Below are 20,968 nucleotides of genomic sequence, written 5' to 3'. Positions count from 1 at the left end.
ACTGATAAACAGGACGTCAAAAGTCGAAACTTCTGTTCGACATAAAACAACAAACGCAAAGTCTGAAAGACAAAACTGTGGAAAAGCCGAACCGCTCCTCTTGGCAGGGAGGTGGAAGGAGAAGGCGGGGGGCCGGGGACTTGAGGCCGCGTGGGGAGAAGCAGGAGGTGGAGGGGGCAGGAGGGGGCGGGCTGGCCCGGGTGAGCGTGGCTGCAGACTCGGAGGCTGACCGCGTGCCCTTCTGCCTCTGTACCCCACTTCCCAGGAAGGCCCCGCCAGACCCATGCTGTCTCAGTGTCTCCCCACTCCTCTGAGTGGTTCCCACAGAACTTTTTAATTCTCTGAATATCTGCCACATCGCTTAAGACTATAACATGATTTCCAATCAGCTACATACTGGGAGGGACTTGGCAGTGGTCTGAGGGCAATAAATCTGAGCTGAAGAAATAAAAGGCCAACCCATATGACAAAGTACTAGTATCTGAAACATATATAAAAAAAAAAAATCAACAATAAGACAAAGACAACTCAGAGGTAAAAAAAAAAAAAAAAAAAAGGTCAAAAATAGGAAGGACAAACCTGTTCGACTCTAGGCAATAACCATTTAAAAAAGACGTTCAATGCCACCAGCAAACAGGATGTGGAAATTAAAAGCACGACGAGAGGCTATCTCATTTCCAGACGGGCAAAGACCACTGAGCCTGACAACGTCTTGGTGAAGGGGCGGGACAAGAGGGGCGTGTCGACTGGCAACCGCTTAGGGAAGAATGTGACCAGAGGCCAGAGAGCTGGGAACCCATTACCAACGCACACGCACACGCCGAGGGACGCCCCTCAGGAAGGCCTCCCGGTGTGCAGAAGGAGGTGGCGGGTACGGATGCTCACTGCAGCCCTGAGAGAAAGACCTGGACACCCAGAGCATCGTCTGTGTTCGCCGGTATAGGGAAACTTGACGCAAACACTGAGAGAGAATTTAGAGTTATGTTCCTGGGATGAGATACTACACAGCAGTCGAAATGAACTGGATTTGTACGTGCCCTTATGGATTGGACTGAACGTATTGATGTGCAAACAGGAAGATGGCTCAGTGTTGATTAATGTGAGAGGTACTATACATGTGAGTGAAAGCACACACACATGCACACTTGCGCACACACGAACCAGTACTGCGTGTTGTTTATTGACACTCGTATACGTCGTAACAGTAGAAAAACTGGGCCTGAAGGATCCGTACACTCAATGCACGACAGCAGCTGCCCGGGGAAGGGGAAATGGGATGGGAAGGGGAACCAATCTACCCGTAATAGCTACTTCCTTTGTGAAAAATAAGTCGATAAGCCAAAACGACAACAAACAAATATTTGTGCATTCTAAGTGGTAGGTAAATAAAGGTTATTTGCTATAGTACTTTCCCATAGTTTTTAAACGGCAAACACACTCACACACAATACTTCTTCAGGTGAAATACTATAAACCAAAAGCAAATGACAAGTAAGAGAAGATATCTGCACTCTAAGGCAAAAGAGAACAGCCCATAAACGCAAATAACTCAATTAACAGTCCAATATAAAAAAAAAATTAGGAAAAGACAAATGACGAGAAGTGTAAATGACCGACCAATAAATGTAAAAGAAAAATCTTCACCTGTCTCATGATTTTAAAAAATTGCAAATTAAAATAATGTTCCATATTTTATCTATCACTGGCAGAGGTTAAAAAAAAATAATAATTATAACAACATTGACATTCTCCACTCTGCAGGGACGGCAGAAACTAAACCAGCTTTTAAAAGAAAATTCGGTATTAACTATCAACAGAATTTAGAAGTTCAGATTATTTTGACCCAAAAATTTTACTGCAAGAATTTATCCTAAGGAAATAATCAAGTTTGATCGTTTAAAGGATCTTCATCTCAGCATCATTACGATAGCCTACAAAAATGACCGTCAAATGTCTGAGTCCTATAAAATCAATCATGGTGTTTATACTATTACGCAGACATAAAAAATATTGCATTTTCAGAAAAAAGATTTAATGACACAGATACTTATTTTAAAACAAGATGTATGTGTGTGTGTGTGTGCACGTGTGTGTACAGACACGTATACACATACTTCACACGCCTATGTGATTCCAAAATGATGTGTATGCTCATACACATCAGGTGTATGCCAAATGTTAATGGTCAATAGCTTTGAGTAGAAATATGGGTGATTTTTTTTTTTTTTTTTTAGGCGAGGCAACCCTTGATTGACCTCGCAGATTACAAAGACCTTGTCAGTTTACAATCCCTTATTTTTTATTTTTTACGCCCACAGCACCTGGTCTTCTGAGGTGGTCTCCCATCCAAGTACTCACCAGGCCCGACCCTGCTTAGCTCCCGAGCTCAGATGGGACCGGGCTTGTACAGGTGGTGTGGCCGCAGACAGGATATGGGGGATTCTTAGTAAGTTTTTTCTGCAGTGACTGTATTATTTTTATAGCCTGGAGCAGAATGTAAGGACTGAGGAGTGTGAGAAGGGCCGTGGGGCATATGTTAGAAAGTGACACTCTTTAGGTCTCTAAAACTTAACTCCTGCCTTGCCCTTAAAGTTAGTCCCCCTCACTTCTAGAATGTTCTGGAATCTTCTTCACAAGTGTTTCCTGACTTGTTAAAAACTAGGGTGTAACAAGAATGACTGCTTACCGCTAGGAGATTCCGAGGTTCTCTAACAGGAACCCCTCACAGCCATGGAAGTTAATTTTAATGACATTGTTGCCTTATAATTTCCCACCTCTATAAAAAAGAAGCCAGAGCACTCAGAGTTTTAGGGGGGCGGGGAATGAGAACTGAAGTATCTTCTCCACTTTCTGTCTCTATCGGGCACCTGCGTGAGAACTGACCTGCGACCTCCCATCCCTCCCCAAGAGCCAAGGCGACAAGGGCACAAACGGCCCACACTAAGAGGAGCTCCCCAGACACAAAGGAGAGTAATCCCCACGTCGTCGGACAGCAACAGGGCCCAGGCCCAGCCCTGCCTGTTGGGGTTCCCTTTTTTGCGGTTCCCTCTGGGATTACTTACAGGGGGTGAACCCGGTTCTGAAGACAGGAAAGGGGGCAAGGCTGCAGTTGCCGACGAGGCCACTTGAGGGCGCGAGAAGGCCACCTAAAACCACTAGGGGCTTCCTAGAACAGTGGTCCCCAACCTTTGTGGCTCCAGGGAACAATGCTCCCATGAAACTCTAACACCTGATGATCTGAGGTGGAGCTGAGGGGGTGATGCTAGCGCTGGGGAGCGGCTGCAGATATAAGTGAAGTTTCACTCGTCCGCCACGCACCTTCTGCTGTGTGGCCCGGGTCCAAACAGGCCATGGACTGGTCAGTACCAGTATGCGGTCCGGGGGGGTTGGGGACCCCTGTCCTAGAGGGAGGACAGGCTCTGACTCGTTGTGTGTGGAACACCAAAGTCTGGTTCCAGGATTGGGTCTAGGAAGTTCTAAGGAATCCGAGTTGGGAATTAGTTTTTTTGTTTTAATAGAGGACAGATTATCTCTGTTCCAGAAATCACAAAGAAAGATGATCAAACACGCCAAAGCACTGAACTCTCTAGAAGTCCTAGAAATGCGAATTAAACAAGAGCTTTTTCACTTAGGATATCAACAAAGATTTTTTAAATGATCACAGTCACATGCGATTCCTGTCCCTGCATATTTCTGTAAGCTACGGCAGAGTGTAAAAATGATGAAACTCTTTCCAAAGAGGAAGCTTTAAAATGTTTATCTTTGACTCAGTGGGGCTATCTGGGACTTAGCTTAGGGAAAGAATCTGAGATGTCAATAAATGTTTACTTAGATCCAAATTGGCATCCTTAGCGAAATGATTACATAAAACAGAGTACATTTAAATGATAAAATATTATGTAGCCATTTAAAAATATCACTCAAATAAATGTTTTAGTGATACTGGAAAATGCTTATACTATAAAGAGACACTCAAAATACACTAGTAAGTGAAAAAAGCAAGCTGGACAACTGTACAGTACAATTTGGTAGTATAAATATGATTGTGGTTAGTGCTGGTAGATACATTACAGGGAAATTTCGCTTTCATTTTACAAATTTCTTTTTCTTAAAAAAAAAACTTGTCTAGTATTATGTAGCACTGGTAGAGTGTATTAAAGGGAAACTTCACTTACTACTTTACACATTTTAATATTTAAAAAGTTTTTTTTCCTAGTATTAGGTACACTGGTGGGTGATGTAAGAGAAATTTCACTTTCGCTTCATCCATTTCTGTTAAATTCTTATAGAATTATGTACTTACGATCTGAAAAATAATTTTTTTAATTAAAAGAACATAATAATATGAAAGGCAAAAAAAAAAAAGACCTAAAAATTATATATTTCAACTACATAAAGAAGACATTCAAAGAAAAAAGACAGAAAGACTTCTGCCCAAGAGCGACAGTGCCTTTGAGTGGCCACATATACAGTCTCTGCATGACGTGGGTGGGGAGTGTGGATGGTTTGCCTGTTGTTTGCTTCTTAATACTTTCCTACGCTTCCCAAAATTCTAATAACGAGCAGTTATTACCTTAATCATCATTTTAAAAACTGCCCAGGTGGCTAGACAGACCCTCTTGTTCAGACCCTGAAGGCCAGGGAAGGGGCTTCAAGGGTGTGTCTGCTTTTCTTCTATTCAAAAAAAAAAAAAAAAATTGAGGCCTCTCCACAGACCGCAGAGGGCGGGGCCCTAGTCTGCTCTGAAGGACTCAAGCTCCAGTGTTTACTTCAGTTTGAAGAGACCACCTAAGTTTAGAAACCAAATCCCACATCCAAAGTTATCAGTTTGTATTTTGTCAGTGGGAGAAAAAGCTAACATCTGTTGAATGCCTTCTGTGTTTCAAGTACTGTGTTTAGAACTTTCATATTTCAAAGTTTCTTAAATGTTTAAAAACGTTGCCACACACACACATTATTGCATCATTAGCCCCTCTTTCTGTCCCTGAGCTGCCACATGCTATTTATAGAGAAGTCCACACCTCACTCCCTGTCTCTTCCTCTGGGTTTCAGCAAGTGTGGAAAGGGCTCCCCCTCCCCCCAAAACGAGGTGGAAATAAAACCCATCCCAAGTCAGTATCAGGCAGCAGGACAAGGTGGCGGGCACCGGCTGCTCTTGGGGATCACTGGAAATGACACCCCAGGATTGCTGGCAACTGGCGGGGGCTTCCTTTTCTCTTCATAAAAACACAGTACTCCTAAGTTAAACATTCCCATCTCCGTTCTGTAAATTCTGAGGCTCAGAGAGGCTCTCCCAGGAAGTGAGGGGGCAGGACGGGAACCCAGGTGTGTGTGACTCAGAAGCGCATGCTTGTCCCAGGGTGCCACCAGCCCACCCGCACTACTTAATGCTCGTCGGGTGCACACTACGTGTGGAATCCCACTTCCCTCCTCCTACCAGGGAGCAGAGAGGGAATTTTCATTTGTTTAAAGCATGTTTTACATCCTGGGCACTATACATACACTGTCTCTCACTTGCTTGACAATTCTGTAAAAACCCCTGTGATGGCATACATGTGAATGTAACTTGACTGGTGACTGGGACCCATCTCCCACCATAGGCACGTGGAGTGGAGGGCAGGGTGACGTCTGGCAGAAGACAGCCAGCAACCTCATCTCGAGAAGCCGGGAGGCAGAGGGAACCGTAATCACTCCAGATCTGGCCAGTGAAACAGGCAGCAGCTAACCTGGAAATCCCGGGAACCACCACCACTGTTTCATTCACCGGCAGGACCTAGAGCCGTCCTCACTGACATGTAAGCCGGAGCGGCCAGACACCACTAGGTGGCGCCAGTGCCCAGCCAGGACCAGGGCGGGAGGTGGGGGCGGGCAGCACCTCACAGAACTCCAGGCGGGCTGGTGGAGGGGCGGGCTGCGGTGGTCTCATAAATCGTGCAGCAATGTGCCCTGCACCGTAGGCAGGACCTGTCCACCTACCGCACTATGCGAAAGCTCAATCGGCCAGGCCAACTCGCCTGTGTGGCTAAAACTAAGTAGAAGAACGGGGATCGGAGCCCCGGTCTCTCTGATGCACCTGCAGTATCTCCTTGGGCCAGAAGGCGTCTCTGTCAGACTTGGGGAAAGAAAGCGGATTTCTTGGCCTTCCCGATCAAACCTTAAGGGAGTAGAGGGGGGACACGTTTCATCGTCCCGACTCCCTGTGGTGGCACACACTCGGGGGCATGACCCCAAGATGCCAGCGATGGCTGTGCCGGTGCTGACACAGACATGGGCCAAAACGGGACGGCGGAGGGGTGAGCACCAAACATCAGGCCAGTGCCTCTGAATCGTCAGCATGCTTCGGGGGCCCTGGTGGGTTTGTTCCAACACGTCGCGGGCCCCACGCCAGGGTTCCGATTCCACAGGTCTGGGAGGGGCCTGAGAACCGGCCTTTCCGGGGTGATGCTGCGGGTTGCTGGTCCCGGGACCACACCCTGAGTGTCCCCGGGGTCTCCACCTGATGGCATTCACCTCGGTCAGACCACAGCGCTAAGACCCGCGCCGCCCCTGAATAATGGGCGCCACACACAGAGCTGCGGAGGGCGCAGGCACGGCCGTGCGACACCTTCATCTCTCAGTTTCGGGGTCGTCCTGCTTTCGGCAGAAGGATTCCGGGCACCAGGAGACAGCCCCTGAGAGGCACACCAAACACGTACCAAACAAGTCGTTTTTCCAGAGCTTTAAAATACAGTACCCAAAGCTGCTCTTTATTTAAGAGTTTATAAAATATTGACTAATAAATGTGCAGACTCATCAAGAATGCACTCTACAGGCCACTTCCCATAGACGCAGTGAATGAATATTTTATATTTGCCTTCGAGGCACCTTCAGTTGAAAAGAGAAAAATGCGGGTGAACGCAGTGTGGCCTGATGAAGGAGACAGCAGTGGGGAATGTCCCAAGGAGGGGTCGGCCATCTAACCTGACAAACGAAACTAGACCTGCACTACCCCCATTCTTCCTTCTAGAAATAGAAGCGACTCGTCTATTCCGGACAAGTAATTGGCCCTTAGCTGTAAGACTTCACCACAAATTTCAGTTTCCAAAATACCTCAGAAAAGGAAAACTGTGAGGTATTCCCGACAAGGAGAAGAGTTTCTGAGAAAAGGAAGTGGAGCTAATAATAGTTCAGACTGTGTTTTTAGTGTATTGTCCCAACTGGTAATTTCAACCTGTGCTCTCGTGAAGGCTACCGGTCATAGCTGGCCATTCATATGTCAACCTAAATCAATTAAAATTAAAAAAACAAAACCAAAAAAACGTTAAAAATTCAGCCAAGTGCTTGAATAGAAACATTTTGAGGACCCGATGGCCACTCGTGTCTAGGGAAGCTGTACAACATTCGCATCACCGCACGGAGTTCTACCCGATCCGCTTCTTCAAACGACTTTTTCCAAAATAGGTTAACTCTTAACAAAGAAACGGAAAAGAAACCAACCAAGTTGGTTCTGCTCAAATGAACTAGATCCACCTGGAATTTCGCAGGCTTCCTCCAGCCTCGGTGGGCCGAGGAACGACACGGAAAGGGGGGAGCGTGGAAAAGCACTCAGCGTAGGGTCCTCGGCTTTGCCACTTCCCAGAAACGAGAGGCTGGCCGGTCACCCACCTCCCTGGGTCCTGTGGTGGAGAGGACGACGCTGGGCATCAGCGCGCGGAGCCCAGCACGGCGCTGGCTCGTGCTCAGTGTCCGGCACAATCGCTGTTGCCAGGCTCCCTGCAAAGACCTCCGGTACATATATATATATATACTATCAACCTAGGATTCTATAACCCAGCAAAAAAAATATCTTTTAAAACCAAAAGTGAAATAAAGATGAATTCAGACATTCAAACTCTGAAAGAATTCATCACTGGCAGATCTATGCCACAAAAAAGTTACGGTATTCCTTTTGTTTTGGTATGGAGCTACATATACATGCTTATATGTTTATATACTTATATGTTTATATATATTTATATATACATAAATACATACACAGATACACGTACATATTTGAGGAAAAATATATCTGTATTTTCAATGTGACTATACTGCCTTTGTGATGTATGAAGTATGAAAAATAATAAAGTTCACTGATCATTTCTTATGAATAAGTGATCTCTGGTTTAGGAACTAGAAACTTTACCAGCACTGTCCAATACAGTAGCCACTAGCCACACGCGGCTATTTAAATTTAAACTTTAATTAAAATGAAATATAATTAAAATTTCAACTCCTCAGTCACACTGGCCACAGTTCAAGTGCTCAACAGCCACAGGTGGCCACTGGCTGCCCCACGGGACCATGTGAGTCTCGAGTTCAGGGCCGCAGCCAGGGAGCCGGAGGCCAAACGAAGGTAAAGACAGGTGGGCAGTGAGGCCGGCTGCGGGGCCAGGGGCAGGTTCCGCGTGTCCCCTGGGATGCTCGGCATGGCGCCTGGGCCTGAGGTCCACGGGTTTCGGGAATCAGGTGGAGCCGGGGGTCTGCACTGTAACAGGCTCCGTGGGACTGTGACTGATGTGCTGTAACAGGTGGGACCCGCAGATGCGGTGGCAGGAACTCACACCGCGGGGCCGCCTGCGCCTGAGTTGGGACCTCGGTCTCCCACGCACAGAGTGTGACCACTCTGGGACCCCACGTTGCTCTTGCTCCACAAACAGTGGCTCGTATTACAACTGGTGGCAGAGGCGCAGGAGTGCCGACGGAAACCAGGGTTGGCGAGGAAGCATGAGAGAGACAGGAAGTGAGGGAGGAAGGGAAAGTCGAGGAGAAGGAAGATGAACGGGCCATGTTAGTCAGTGTTCTCCAGAGGAACAGAACCAACAGTGTGTGTGTGCTGTGTATGTGTTGTGTGTGTGTTGTGTGTGTGTGTGTGTGTGTGTGTGTGTGTGTGTGTAGACAGATTTATTATAAGGAATTGGCCGATACAATTATGGGGGCCGACAGGTTCCCAAGATCTGTAGTCAGCAAGCTGGAGGCTCAGAAGAGCTGATGGTCCCAGTACACAGGCAAGAAAAACTGATGTCCCAGCTCAAATTCCCTTACTCTTGGGAGGTCAGCCTTTGTGTGCTAAATTTAGGCCTTCAACTGATTGGGCGTGGCCCACCCATGTTAGGGAGGGCAATCTGCTGTACTCAGCCTATCAATTATTAATCTCACGGAAACACCCTTGCAGACAGACACACCCAAAATAATGTCTGACCCAACGTTTGAACACCCCACGGCCCAGCCACGTTGACACACAAAATTAACCATCACGGAGCTGGCGCTGGGGACAGGAATTTCAGAGAACATTAGAGAGACAGTACATCTAAAAGAGAAAAGACGAGATGCTCTTAGAAAGATGAGAGAGCCAAGGAGACCTACATAGTGTATATGATGCCGAAATAAAGTTCAGACCCCCAGAAAAGATCTTACTCCCAAATCCAGGATTCCGGCTCTGAGATGAGGCGCCCAGAACAACGTCTTCATGTTGATTAGGGTGTCGTGCCCCTGGCCTATCAGCACACTCTGCATTCTCCTCTTAGAGGTAAGGAGTCAGGTGACACAGGGCGTACCACCAGGTCTCACCCTTGGGATCAGTGAAAGAAAGAAATGTAGATTTCCATCCAAAACCACGCAGGTGCTTGGCAAGCAGGCATGGCAGCTAATGGTGGAAGTTACCCTGGAGTTACCACTACGATATGGTTCAAAAACCCCGACTCTATTAACGTCACCGGCACCGAGAATCTGATTTTCTCCTGCATCAGGGACTTCGTGGCCTCTGGTTGAATTGACAAAGTCTGATCTGGGGAGCCAGGCCTGGCCCCGACTCCGGTGCGCCCAGCAGACCTGAGTTTGCTGAAGACGGACATAGAGACGCTTTGATAACCCGCCAAGTAAAAGTCGTCCCTCTCCGCCCTCCCCTCGACCCCCACGGCCCTTTGCCCAACCGTCTATTTCAGTTGTTTCCTGATTTCTCCCGCGCCCACTCGCCCACTGACTTCCTAGAAGGTCGGCCCACTCTTCCTTTCTCACGTTCTTGGTCTTCGGCTTCTTCCTTAGATCCGGCTGACTGACTCATTCAGCTCACACAGCAACGCTGACCGTGATGGCTCAGAAACGGAGGGATCAGAGGCCTTAAGGAGGAAGACGCTTCTCACCAAAGCCACCTCTGTGCCATGGGTGCAGCCACCCTAGAGTCCCATCGCCCCTCTTCCAGGTCCCCGGCCGTGAGAGCGTGCACGACTCAAGGTCATCTGAAAACCCAACCTTTGCTGTCACACAGCCCCAAGACGGCAGCTGGACCCGAGAACAATGGCAAGACCCATGTCCAGAGCCAGCATCCTTTCTTTAGCACACAGTCTCTCTAAGCAAAGGTGGCTTAATACAGAGGCCGACGGCAAGGGCTGTGGGTCCACAGGGTCCTGGGCTCAAGTTCAGTCACGCCACTTAACAGCGATGTAACCAGCCGCAAGCAAACTAAACTCTCCGAGCCGGCGTCTGTAAAATGAAGGTGATCGTGCTGAACTCGCTGGATTGTTACAGGATTTGGTGAGTTGCTGTGGGTGGAGGGCTCGGGAAGGAGTCAGGCTGATGCTTAGCTGGAAAGCTCACCTAGAACTCGTTTCATTATCACATGGATGAGATGCCTTAGGAGCTTAACTCTTGTTTATATCCATTAGCCTGTGGCACAACTGGTTTCATTACTTATCGTCGCACATGAAGTCACAGAACCTACTGGCCACGGTAAGTGAAGACTTACTGTGCTTATAAATACTGTGACGACTATTTTCAGGAAACGGGCCTCCCGTGGATTAAAGGAGGCGCTTCCTAGTTCACGCTCAACCGTTTTAGAATCTCTGATGTTTGCAAAGCCTGGGCTGGCAACGTAGTTTATAAAGTCAGTGACCGATCTGTTCACTAAGGCCCTCTGTTCTGCAACGCTGGGCTGCATTCTAGTTGTTTTACTTACCTGAAGTCATGAAACGGCCCTTTTTTAGTGTTCTGGATGTGGGCTTTCCTCTGACTCAGAGACTCTTCCCTGACTGGGTCCGAGTGTGCGAGATTTCACTATAAAACCCATTCGCAATCGGTAACAGGCATGGATGTTCGCTCTTTGGAAGGCTGGATGGACAATGGCATATAGTTCTTGGTTTTGTTGTGTTTTCTCCCTGAGGCACAGCTGGCAGGTCACAGTGCACGCCCCGCCCGGGAACGTAAGCACTCGGGGACAGCACGGAGGTCACCTGTTCTGACCTCGACTTGCACCTCCCAGCACTGCGTGGACCCCGTGTGGCGCTTGGCGGCCTTCCCCTGAGCTCGGGCTGGCACTGGGCACAATTCCCATAGGCCTCGCACTACTATGCCCTGGTCCCCACGCCCAGGACCCGGGCGCCCTCGTGTCCTGTGGGCCTTGGGGAGGAGAATACGTGGAATCGCTCATCTAGCCCATCGTTTTCCCACTCATCCAGACGAAAACTAAGAGCAGCCACGAACGAGCCATGACATGGCGAACAGGGTTCACCTTGACTCCAGGATGGAGTCTGCTTAGTCTTTATAAAATGAACAAAATCTTACTTGCTGGACCTGACCCTGCCTGGAGTGAAGACGCAGAGCCTCGCCGTCTTTCTCCCTCACAGTCTATTCCGGAAGGTGCCGACGAGAATGCCACTTGCCCCCACGAGCCCAGCACACTTTTTCTTCCTTCTCATTCCGCCCCTCTCAAGCCACAGATGGGCGCCAGCTTCTCCTCAGACGGCGCACTTGACGCACGGTTTGCGGCCGCCAGCCAAGGCCTGCCCGCCCTCTCCACTGACCCTCCCTCCCACCCCCCGGTGCGCCAACAGCTTCCTGAGAGCATCCAGTCGGGGACACAGCCACTTCAGAGGGGCAGAGCCTGCAGGGGGAGAAGGGAGACCCACAGCATACATCTCCATGGCAACCAAACACACTCTCCTCCCCGGAGCATGTTAAGAAAGAAGAACTTTAACAAACCACAGAACCGCCCACACATCACACCCTGAAGCTTACTTCTGAAAACCAACCAAGGAAACAATTCGGCAGAGGGATAAAAAAAAAAAAGTCGCATGCACAAAGACACTCGCCAGGGCTGTGTGTGATCAACCACCAGCCCGGAAACGAGCTCACTGCCCCGTGGCCCATGGTTTTATACCACTCGGCCGGTAACCATGGGACCGGTTATTATGAGGACTACAGAGCCGTGGTTGGATTTATGACAAAATATTAAATAAAAAAGGATACAACACTGTTTATATGCTATGATTACAATTCTAATAGTTTTTAGAGAAATTTTTATAATTTATAAATTTGGTCAAAACCCAGAAGGGAAAATACCCACGTTAGAATAATGTAACAGGTTCCTGCCTTTAAATTTTTCTTCGTGGTTGTCATGCTGTCCTCACGACTAAAAATGAATTCAACGTTGCTGCTTCTTTCAGAGGTGGGGAACCACACGCGTCTGTACAGGGGGACCACGCCGCGCCCTCCACGGAGGCAAAGGTCTGGGTGGGGACACCTTGTGATCCTCCCAAGACCCAAGGGGACAGGCGGCTACAAGGCAGGGGTCCCCAACCCCTGGGCATGGACCACTACAGGTCTGTGGCCTGTTAGGGACCAGGCCGCACAGCAGGAGGTGAGTGGCGGGCGAGCCAGCAAACCTCCATCGTATTTGCGGCCGCTCCCCAGCGCTAGCATCACCGCCTCAGCTCCACCTCAGACCATCAGGCATTAGATGCTCACAGGAGCACCGGTCCCTGGTGCCACAAAGGTCGGGGACCGCCTGTAAGGAGCTCCATAAGAGCATCTCCCTCCAGCCTCTCTCGCTTCCCTGGGTGCCTGTCGCGAGGTGAGACAGCCTTCGTCCCTGCTAAAGAGTGGGCTCCGCCCCACCCCCAGAATACAGCTGCATCTCGGACTGGCTGCTCCGCATCCCACAGCCTGCACGGTGGTCACCCGGCCCCTCTGGTGTCGTCCTTTTCGGTGTGTAGGACAAGGACCCGGGAAGCTGGCAACTTGGGCACATCCCTTCTTTCTGTTGCCCAGGAAGGTAATCAACTCTCTGAACTTAAAAGCGGCTCGTTTCATCTGTATCGAAGGCGTCCGGCTTCGGCCTCCCCTTGCAAGCACGTGTGAGTTTGACAAGATCCCACATTCTGTTTTAACAGATTATCAAGAAAATCTAAGACATGAGTGTGTGCATGTGTGTGTGTGCACACCTACAGAAATATATCTCTGTAGCCATATTATTTTCATAAAGCAAACAGAGCAACAGAAACACACACACACACACACACACACACACACACACACAAATATACACACGAACCGACCAGAAAGATGGGGACGTTTAGCTGCCAGGCTCATCTGGATTCTGGCGCCAGCTCCCCTGCCAGGTTTTTAACCTTGAACAATTCACTTCCCCGCTCTGGGCCTCATTCCCTCTTCCACCGAAGAAGGAGGGGAGAGGCTGGATGAGCCCGGCCCCAGCTGTGCCATCCCGATGACAATGACGTTCACAGAGACACACTTGAGGACCTACAGAGCCAGGCCATGAAGCAACCTGGTACCTCCTTCTGCTGAAAGCAGTCACAGGGCAGTAAGTCAACTGAACAAGGAAACTACTTCCAGTGTCCAAGAGAAGCCGCTCAGGCACATGCCTGGGTCTCTAACTGCGCCCTGGGAGGGGGCGGAGGCTGGGTGTTTACACACAACACGAGTGCGTGCAGGCCCCTTGGCAAACAGAAACACCGCGGAGCTATCTGATGCAGTCCCTGTCCTCATTCCTTGAGCAACTCTGCTCTAGGGCCTAGTTTGCTGGCACCAGAGTCCCAGAGAATGTGGTTCGTGCCTGCGTGAGAGCACCGACAAGAAAGCAGGGCATGCCAGCTTCAGGAGAGAAGGCTACTCCATGCTGCAGGGACAAGGAAGGCTTCCTGGAAGAGGCAGCCTTTAATCGGGGTCCTCAAGGCTGGCCAGAACTTAAGTGGATGGAGTGAGTGGGGAGAGGAGATTCTAGGGTGCACGAACATGGAACAGAGAAGTTCAGTTTGACCGTGCTGTTAGTAGAAAATAATAATAGAGACTAGACCTCAAGGGCCTTAAAGGGTAGAACAAGCAAAAACCCAAAGCGTCTGTCTTCCTTACGCCTTTGTGCTTGTCATACTGTGAAGCAAGACAAACTCAACCCATTAGGGAATTGACAGCTGGTCACACAGCCACAGGAGGAACCAACTGACTCACTGATGTTTTTTTCCCCCAACAACTTTCTTAGTTCAAATGCTAATTGCTTGAGAAGAAAAACAACTTAATGTTGTGTGTGTGTGTGTGTGTGTGTGTGTGTGTATGTTTTCCTGGAAAACAGAGCAAATATTGAGAAGTAGTTGTAGAAGCCAAAAGTCAAAGATAATTTTTAAAAGAAGGTATGATCACGTGTCAAAGATTTTATTTCGCTCATCGGTTAATGAGGGAGCCGGTAAGATGTAACAGCTGGGAGGCTGCGAAGAACCACGCACGAGAGATGCTACACTGTAACATGCAGACCGCAGTGGTCAGTCTCCACGGGGGGACAGTCGACTGCACTGCCACCAGACAGGACCCGCGTGGTCACGGGTGAACATCACATGCGCTGCCATCAGGACAGCGTGCAGAGTGCAACGTGGCACAAAGAAAAAGCAAAACCAGGGCCCAGGGAAGCCGGTAACCAGACAACCGTGTCTCCACTGAGGACGCCCAGAAGACTTTCTGATCCGTTCCAAAGTCTTCCCCGGTTTTTCCCTACGAAGGTGAATACTGATCAGCGCCCAAACCGTACACTCTCAGGCGTGCGTTTTATGGAAAACGGCAGTGGAGACTGAAGCGTGAGGTTTCGAAGCCAGGCGTATAAGGAAGGCTTGGCAGGTGAGGGGGCGGGCCCACGCTCGCCTGGCTAACTTTAGACCGGGAATCAGGAGGACCACGAGGGCTGGGTCTCGGGCCGGCTGAGAGCAAGTTCCTTTCTTTCCCGTTTCTTGAGGCTTCTACAAGGAGGAGCCTGGCACCAATCCAGGGTGCTTAGCCCTGGCCAACCCCTAGAGTCACTGAAGGGCTCTGAATAGTACACCTGCCCCACTCCAGAAACTCCACCGCTAGGGCTTCCGATTCCGCTCGGTGGGCTGGGGCATCGCTGGTTTTTAAGATGCCCCCCAGTGATTCTCACGGCAGCCAGGATGGGGAACCACTGGATGAGATGCTAAGGCCCCTCTGTCCCTGACACTCCGGATTTCTTGCAATGTCTCCTGTTATTTGACAGCTGCTAGCCTTGGTATAGAAGTAGAGAGCATCGGTGGGACATTTTTCAAAAACGCTGCTCAAAACCGATCTTGGGTAAAGACCACAAAACAGCCATAATTCACGACCTGGTCAGACTAGGCAAACGTCCGGCAACGTGTTAGAACCTTCACTGCGGGTGCCATGGATTCAGCGAGCATTTGCTGCGCCGAGCACAGGCCTGGCCTCCTGATGGGCTGCTTTCCTCATAAGGCATGTACCAGAGTACAAAGATGCCCACAGGTGTGTGTGCTGCTAGGCACCAACACCTGTGCAGTGTGCACACACAGCCACTCATGCACATGCCCACACTTCCCACTCATACAGCAGCCTCCAAACCAAAGATTGAAGTAAAGAGTTACAAAGGCACCCCGCCTTGCGCTGGGGGTAACTGACTGACTCAGTCGCCTTGTGGTTGGCTAGTCCCCACAGTGGGAGAGATTAGTGACAACAGGCAGACACTGGTGAACCCCCGAGCTTCCCCCGCCCAGCTCTTCCGAGACCTCTGACAGGCATCACAAACCTGATGGTATTAGGGACTGCTTCGAATCCACTCGACTTATCACCAGAGTCCGTCCCAGGCAACCCCGGTCCTCGGTGATCAGTCACCTCACCTTACCCTGGTGGGCCCTATGCTGGGGGTACAAAACCCTGCTCTGGATGACACTGTCCTGCCTTTCCGTGGGACCGTGGAGGGCGGAGGGCCAAGTGTCTCCTGGACGGACGCTCTTCCCTTTCCTTCCTTTCTCGGTCCCCACGATCCTTACCCCCTCTCCCCGCCCCCGCACACACTTACTGCAGGCCGCGCAGGTGAAGCAGGCGTCGTGGTAGAGGTTCCCCATGGCCTGGCAGGCCTGGCCGGCCCCAAACACCCCTTTGCTGCACTTCACACAGGCTCCTGCAAGGGCGAGAACACGGCAATGAATCAGGAGGGAACGGTGGAAGCCGAGTCGCAAAAGGCCAACGATCGAAGCCAGAAAACCCATCCCTCCCCAAGCCGACCCTTCACCGAACCCCGTGGGCAACTCCTTTGAAATGTCTTTCTCTCATGCTCCCTCCCTCCACCAGCTTGCAACGATCGGTCCTTCCAACTGCAGGAGACAGCCACCAGGCTGGACTCCAGGCCCCCACTGCCCGCCCCATGCTGTCCCCCACGCTGTCCCCCACGCGGCACGCCTCCACTTTGTTGACCCACTCCCTTGTCCAAAGCTCTCAAAGGCTCTCGCTGTTTCTAAGACAGCATCCATAACACCTCGCCACGATTATAATGTGCCAGGCACGCAGGTCGGGAAACGTCAACTAAATGACGTCCTTTACTTCCCAGTGGGAACCACCACCCAGGAGTTACCCTCCTCACGTGTTACGAAAGCATCAGGCCCCAGGCCCAGGTCTGTCGGACTGCGGAGCCGGTGCTCTTCCCTGCCCCCATCGCCGGCCTCTCACCTCCTTCTCAGCTCTCAGCCTTGCTCCCGGGCTCCCCTGCCTGGCACCCTGCACCCGCCTCCTGTCCCTTCTCGTCCTTCAGGCCTGTCCGCATGCCTCTGGCTCGCCAGCTCTGAGCCAACATGCTGAACCGAAGGTTAACGCACCAGTTCTAACCCGGAGCCTCCCGCCTACTCGCTTCCCACGTGGCTTGCGTTCACCTGGTAAGTCCTCCGAGCATCGGTTCTTAATTAGGAAGAAAGGTTAGTTCCACCCACCTTGCACGTTCCCAAGAGCAGCGGTAAAGGCCGCCTTCCAAACCAAGACGCTCTAGAGAGCTCATCTGCCTCAACGACAAGGCTGAGGAAGACCTGGTCTTGAACTGCCACGCCACGAGCTGCTGGTTTTCATCTGTACAATGGGGTAACGGGGGCCCCTTTCGGGGTTACCGAGAGGTCACACGAAGAGCGCTTGGCACAGGACCCTTCATGTGGTAAATGCTCCATGAACAGCCATATAAATAATAAGGATGACGATAACGTCCCTGCACTCAGCGAGGAGTTTGTGCAACATATGTGGGCTCTCCGGGAAGTTCCGGGCCTCCCCGGATCTCACCCTGGGAATGAGCTGGAAGTTCTCTGTCTGGACCAACCCGGAACCTCTACTACAACAGCCTAGGCGCTGGGCCAGCCCAGAGGAGGCCTTGGAGTCTTCCAAAGAACTCCCCCGTTATGGTCAAATGAAAACATCATGATCACGTAAATAAGATTGAAAAAAAAAAAAAAAAAAAGATGCTAGGAGGAAATACCAAAATGTAAATAGTAATTTCATTGGGATGTAAAATTGTGGCCCGTTTTATTTCTTTGCATTTTCTGTATTTTAAGAGCAGGCAATACTTTATAGCTTAAAAAAAAGGAAAGGAAAAAAGCCTAGTCTCGAAAAAGTTTATGTTTTAAATATATGGTATAATGTTGAAATTTTTGAAAAATCAATTACATTTATACACACATATATAAAAAGAGCTCCCCAATATCCGTCCAGCAGGATAACCAGCTCCCATCCTCGGTCAGTGGGGCTCAGGCATCCTTTTCTGATTCTAGTTGCAACCTGTCAGGACTTTCTCAGGCTGCAAATCCTCAGCTTTTTGCTACAGGGTAGAAAGCCTGTGTTTCAGAGTTCCTATCAGCCTAAGGTGATAAAGTAGACCACCTTCAGAGAAACTCCGCGCTAACACAACCTCTATAAAACGCACCCAAACCAACCACACCTACCGGAACAGGTCCAAAGAGAACTAGCCACACTGAACAGGTCCAGAGAGGACCCAGGAAGCCAAGGGCCCTCAGGCTGCTGCACTAAGCTGCCTGGGGACGCAGGTGAGGCCATCTGTAGGAACGGTGGCCGCCAAAAAACCGGCTGTTGGGGACCTCGTTTATGGAACCTCCTAGAGAACATACGATTTGCAATTCTTCGGTTCCAACATTTTATTATGAAAATTTTCAAACATGCAGAAAGTTGAAAGAATCATACAGCAAACACCCACTTGCCCATATCCCAATCCTACAATTGTTAACATTTCACTACCTGGTTTCCAATCAATCCAACAATCCATCTTATTTTTGATGCATTTCAAAGTCGGCTGCAGATGACCGTTTACTTCTGCTGGCAAATCACTAATTAGAGTTCATTGTTTGCTCATCTTTTTTTTTTTTTCCCCAAGATAAAATTCAAAAGCAGTGAAACACACAGATTATAAATCTACCATCCAATGAATTTTGGCAAATGATTTATGTAACACAAACTCACGTCCAGATATAGACTATTCCCAAGAGCCCAGGAAGTTCCCCAATGCCCTGCCCTTCCATCTTCTCTCTCATCACTATGACCCCGCGTGTATGCGCATGCGTGTGTGTGTGTGTGTGCACACATGTGTGAGACGCGTGTGCACAGGACCGGGCTACCGGGCAGCTGGTATTTCTGTACCGAGCGAGCGGGAAAGTTAATAAAGAGCCTCTGTGACTGTGAAATGGAAAACGTCAAGGAATTCAGAAGCACCAGAATTTCCTCTTGTCTGATAATTTCATACGCGGCGTAGGATACTCTTAAAAGTCAGGAAATACATCAGTTCTGGGCAAACTGCACCCTGTAGCTGGCACGCTCGGAGCCGTGCCGGTTATCAGGGAAGCTGACGTGCTGCAGACGGCAGGCTCTGTCACGACAGCTCTGTGAGGCTCACGCCAGCAGGCTCGTCCCTACAGACTCCGGCGGTGCTGACAGCTGCAGCTGGGAGCCCCAGGCCTGTCACTGGAGCAGGCCAGGCCAGGTGGGGCCTCCAGGGTGTGCAGCATGCGCAGTGTAGGGACAAGGTGCTGGCGTGTTCGCCCCTGGACACGGCACCTACTGTGCTGTGACAGCTTACTGGTCACCGGGGCATCTGTCTGCCTCGCCCAGTGAACTGGAGGTACCTGCAGGATCGGGGCCGCATCTTAACGGTGGCCTCTGCAGGTGCTTAGCAGAGGCCTGCGCAGCCGAATCACTTCCCGTGTAGCTCCACAAGCAGCCCTGTCCTCCTCCCCTCTTCCTCTTCGCCTCCTTGTACCTGGGGTACACCTGTCCATCCCCCTAGTAAGTGCCTTTTACAAACATTCAGAGTCATTTACCTCTGCACACCCCCAGCCCCTGACAAAGTGCACTTAGTTTGGCCTCAACAAACACGCGAAAACACAGAAACAGATTTCACAGACACCTGCTGAGCACCGACTGTGGCACAATTCAATAATGGGGAGAAAGCACCTGGAAAGCGTCACATCGAGCAGTGCCAAGGTATCAGTTACACCGTTTGGTGGTCCCGGGGTCTACGCCCAGACCGCCCGCCCCAAGCCCCCCGGCTGCGCTGGCTCTAAACCTTTGCACCAAGATCTGGTTTGTGAACCGCAAGCGAAGCTCACGCAAAGCAGACTGGACGGGGCGGGCGTCAAAGCCGCGGGACCGTAACTGCTCACGGTGCGAGGCGGAACCGCCTCGAGGCTCACGCCGCTGCTGCGGGTCGCTGCGGCCTCTCCGCTCGCCCCGCTGTGGAAATGCTGTGGAAATGCTCGGGGCGACAGCGTGGGCGGCCCTTCCGCCCGACACCGGGGAACGCAGGTCGGGGACCAGCCTTCAGGACGCCTCGCCAAGGCGCGGAGCCAGAAGGAGCCCCGTGAGTCGGTGGGGTGCTGCCGCCTCACAGCGAAGACGTGAACTCACCTCGCGTGGGTCTGGGGAGTGAAATCAGACCAGCCCCGCCCCCCACTCCTGCTCGTCGAGTGAGTGGCAGGACGGACAGTGTCTTCAAGGGGACACGGACAACCGCCCGCCTGGGCCTCCCGGTCTTCCTGCTACTTTATCTCCCAAGGGCAGGCCTTCCTCCGCTCCCCGCAGCCGCTGGAGCGACACTCTCCTCCGGCTTCCTCTTAATCTGGGGGCCGTGACCTACTGACTGCAGCCTCCCCCCCCCCCCGCGCTCCCCCCCCCTCCCCCCCGTGCACTCCTGTTCCTTCGGGCTGCTGATGGCCTTTCCCACCGAGCTGCCCGTCTAGCACAGACACAAAGCAAGGAAGGAAGCCACGAGTGCTCCGGCCTGCCAGTCACGGAGCGAGGGCAATCCCGTAAGACGCCATGCAGGTAGGGAAACACTTCGGCCTTGTGGCCTGTGGCAAACGGATACAAGGTACCACGTGGGCAGGAAACAGATTTGTTCTTCCGTTGGCAGGAAAAAAAAATTGATCAAAGTAAATTTCATATTGTAGCAAATAATGTCCCCAGCAGACCCTGGGCTGGGAGTTCCCTTCCAGCCAAGGAGCTGCTGCCACCCCGTTTCTAAAACCCCAGTTCTAGAAGGAAAAGGGCTGTAACTGAAGGTCACACAGCTGGCGGGTTCCAGAGACGGAATCTGAGCCCAGCTCTAACTCAGAGGCCCTGCTACCCCCGTCTGGCGGGCAGCTGTGGCTACTCTAGCTACACACATGGAGCCCCCCGGAAAAAACAGGGGGCTCCTTCCTCACTCCCCAACACACTACCCGCTCGGGGACTCAGACCCAAGACCAGCCCTGCCCAGATCTCCTACTGACCACCCGGCCCCTCCCGTTCTGGCCTGGGACTTCCCCACGAGTCTCACCCCCTCCCCCCCCCCCCAGACCTTCACTCCGTCCTGCCCTCCTGCAGGATCACTGCAGCTGAAGCATCC

General features: G+C 50.9%; 1 protein-coding gene and 1 pseudogene across 2 annotated transcripts in view; both read right to left on the bottom strand.

Annotated features, from left to right (window-relative positions):
- Window positions 1-20,968, bottom strand: part of LIMD1 (LIM domains containing 1) — a 55,711-nt gene that overhangs the window by 13,756 nt on the left and 20,987 nt on the right. The window contains exon 2 of one of the 2 annotated variants that reach the window (XM_036219922.1): window positions 16,121-16,222. The exons of the other annotated variant lie outside the window; for it this stretch is intronic. Within the exon in view, the coding sequence (XP_036075815.1) occupies window positions 16,121-16,222 (102 nt within the window). The remainder of the gene's footprint in view (window positions 1-16,120; window positions 16,223-20,968) is intronic. 2 annotated transcript variants of the gene reach the window in all.
- Window positions 2,310-2,427, bottom strand: LOC118602707 (annotated as a pseudogene).

Source organism: Rousettus aegyptiacus, unplaced genomic scaffold (genome assembly GCF_014176215.1).
Source record: "Rousettus aegyptiacus isolate mRouAeg1 unplaced genomic scaffold, mRouAeg1.p scaffold_m13_p_4, whole genome shotgun sequence".
Classification (NCBI taxonomy): domain Eukaryota; kingdom Metazoa; phylum Chordata; class Mammalia; order Chiroptera; family Pteropodidae; genus Rousettus; species Rousettus aegyptiacus.
Note: the sequence above shows the minus strand (reverse complement) of the source record. Positions and strands in the feature narration are given on the sequence as shown.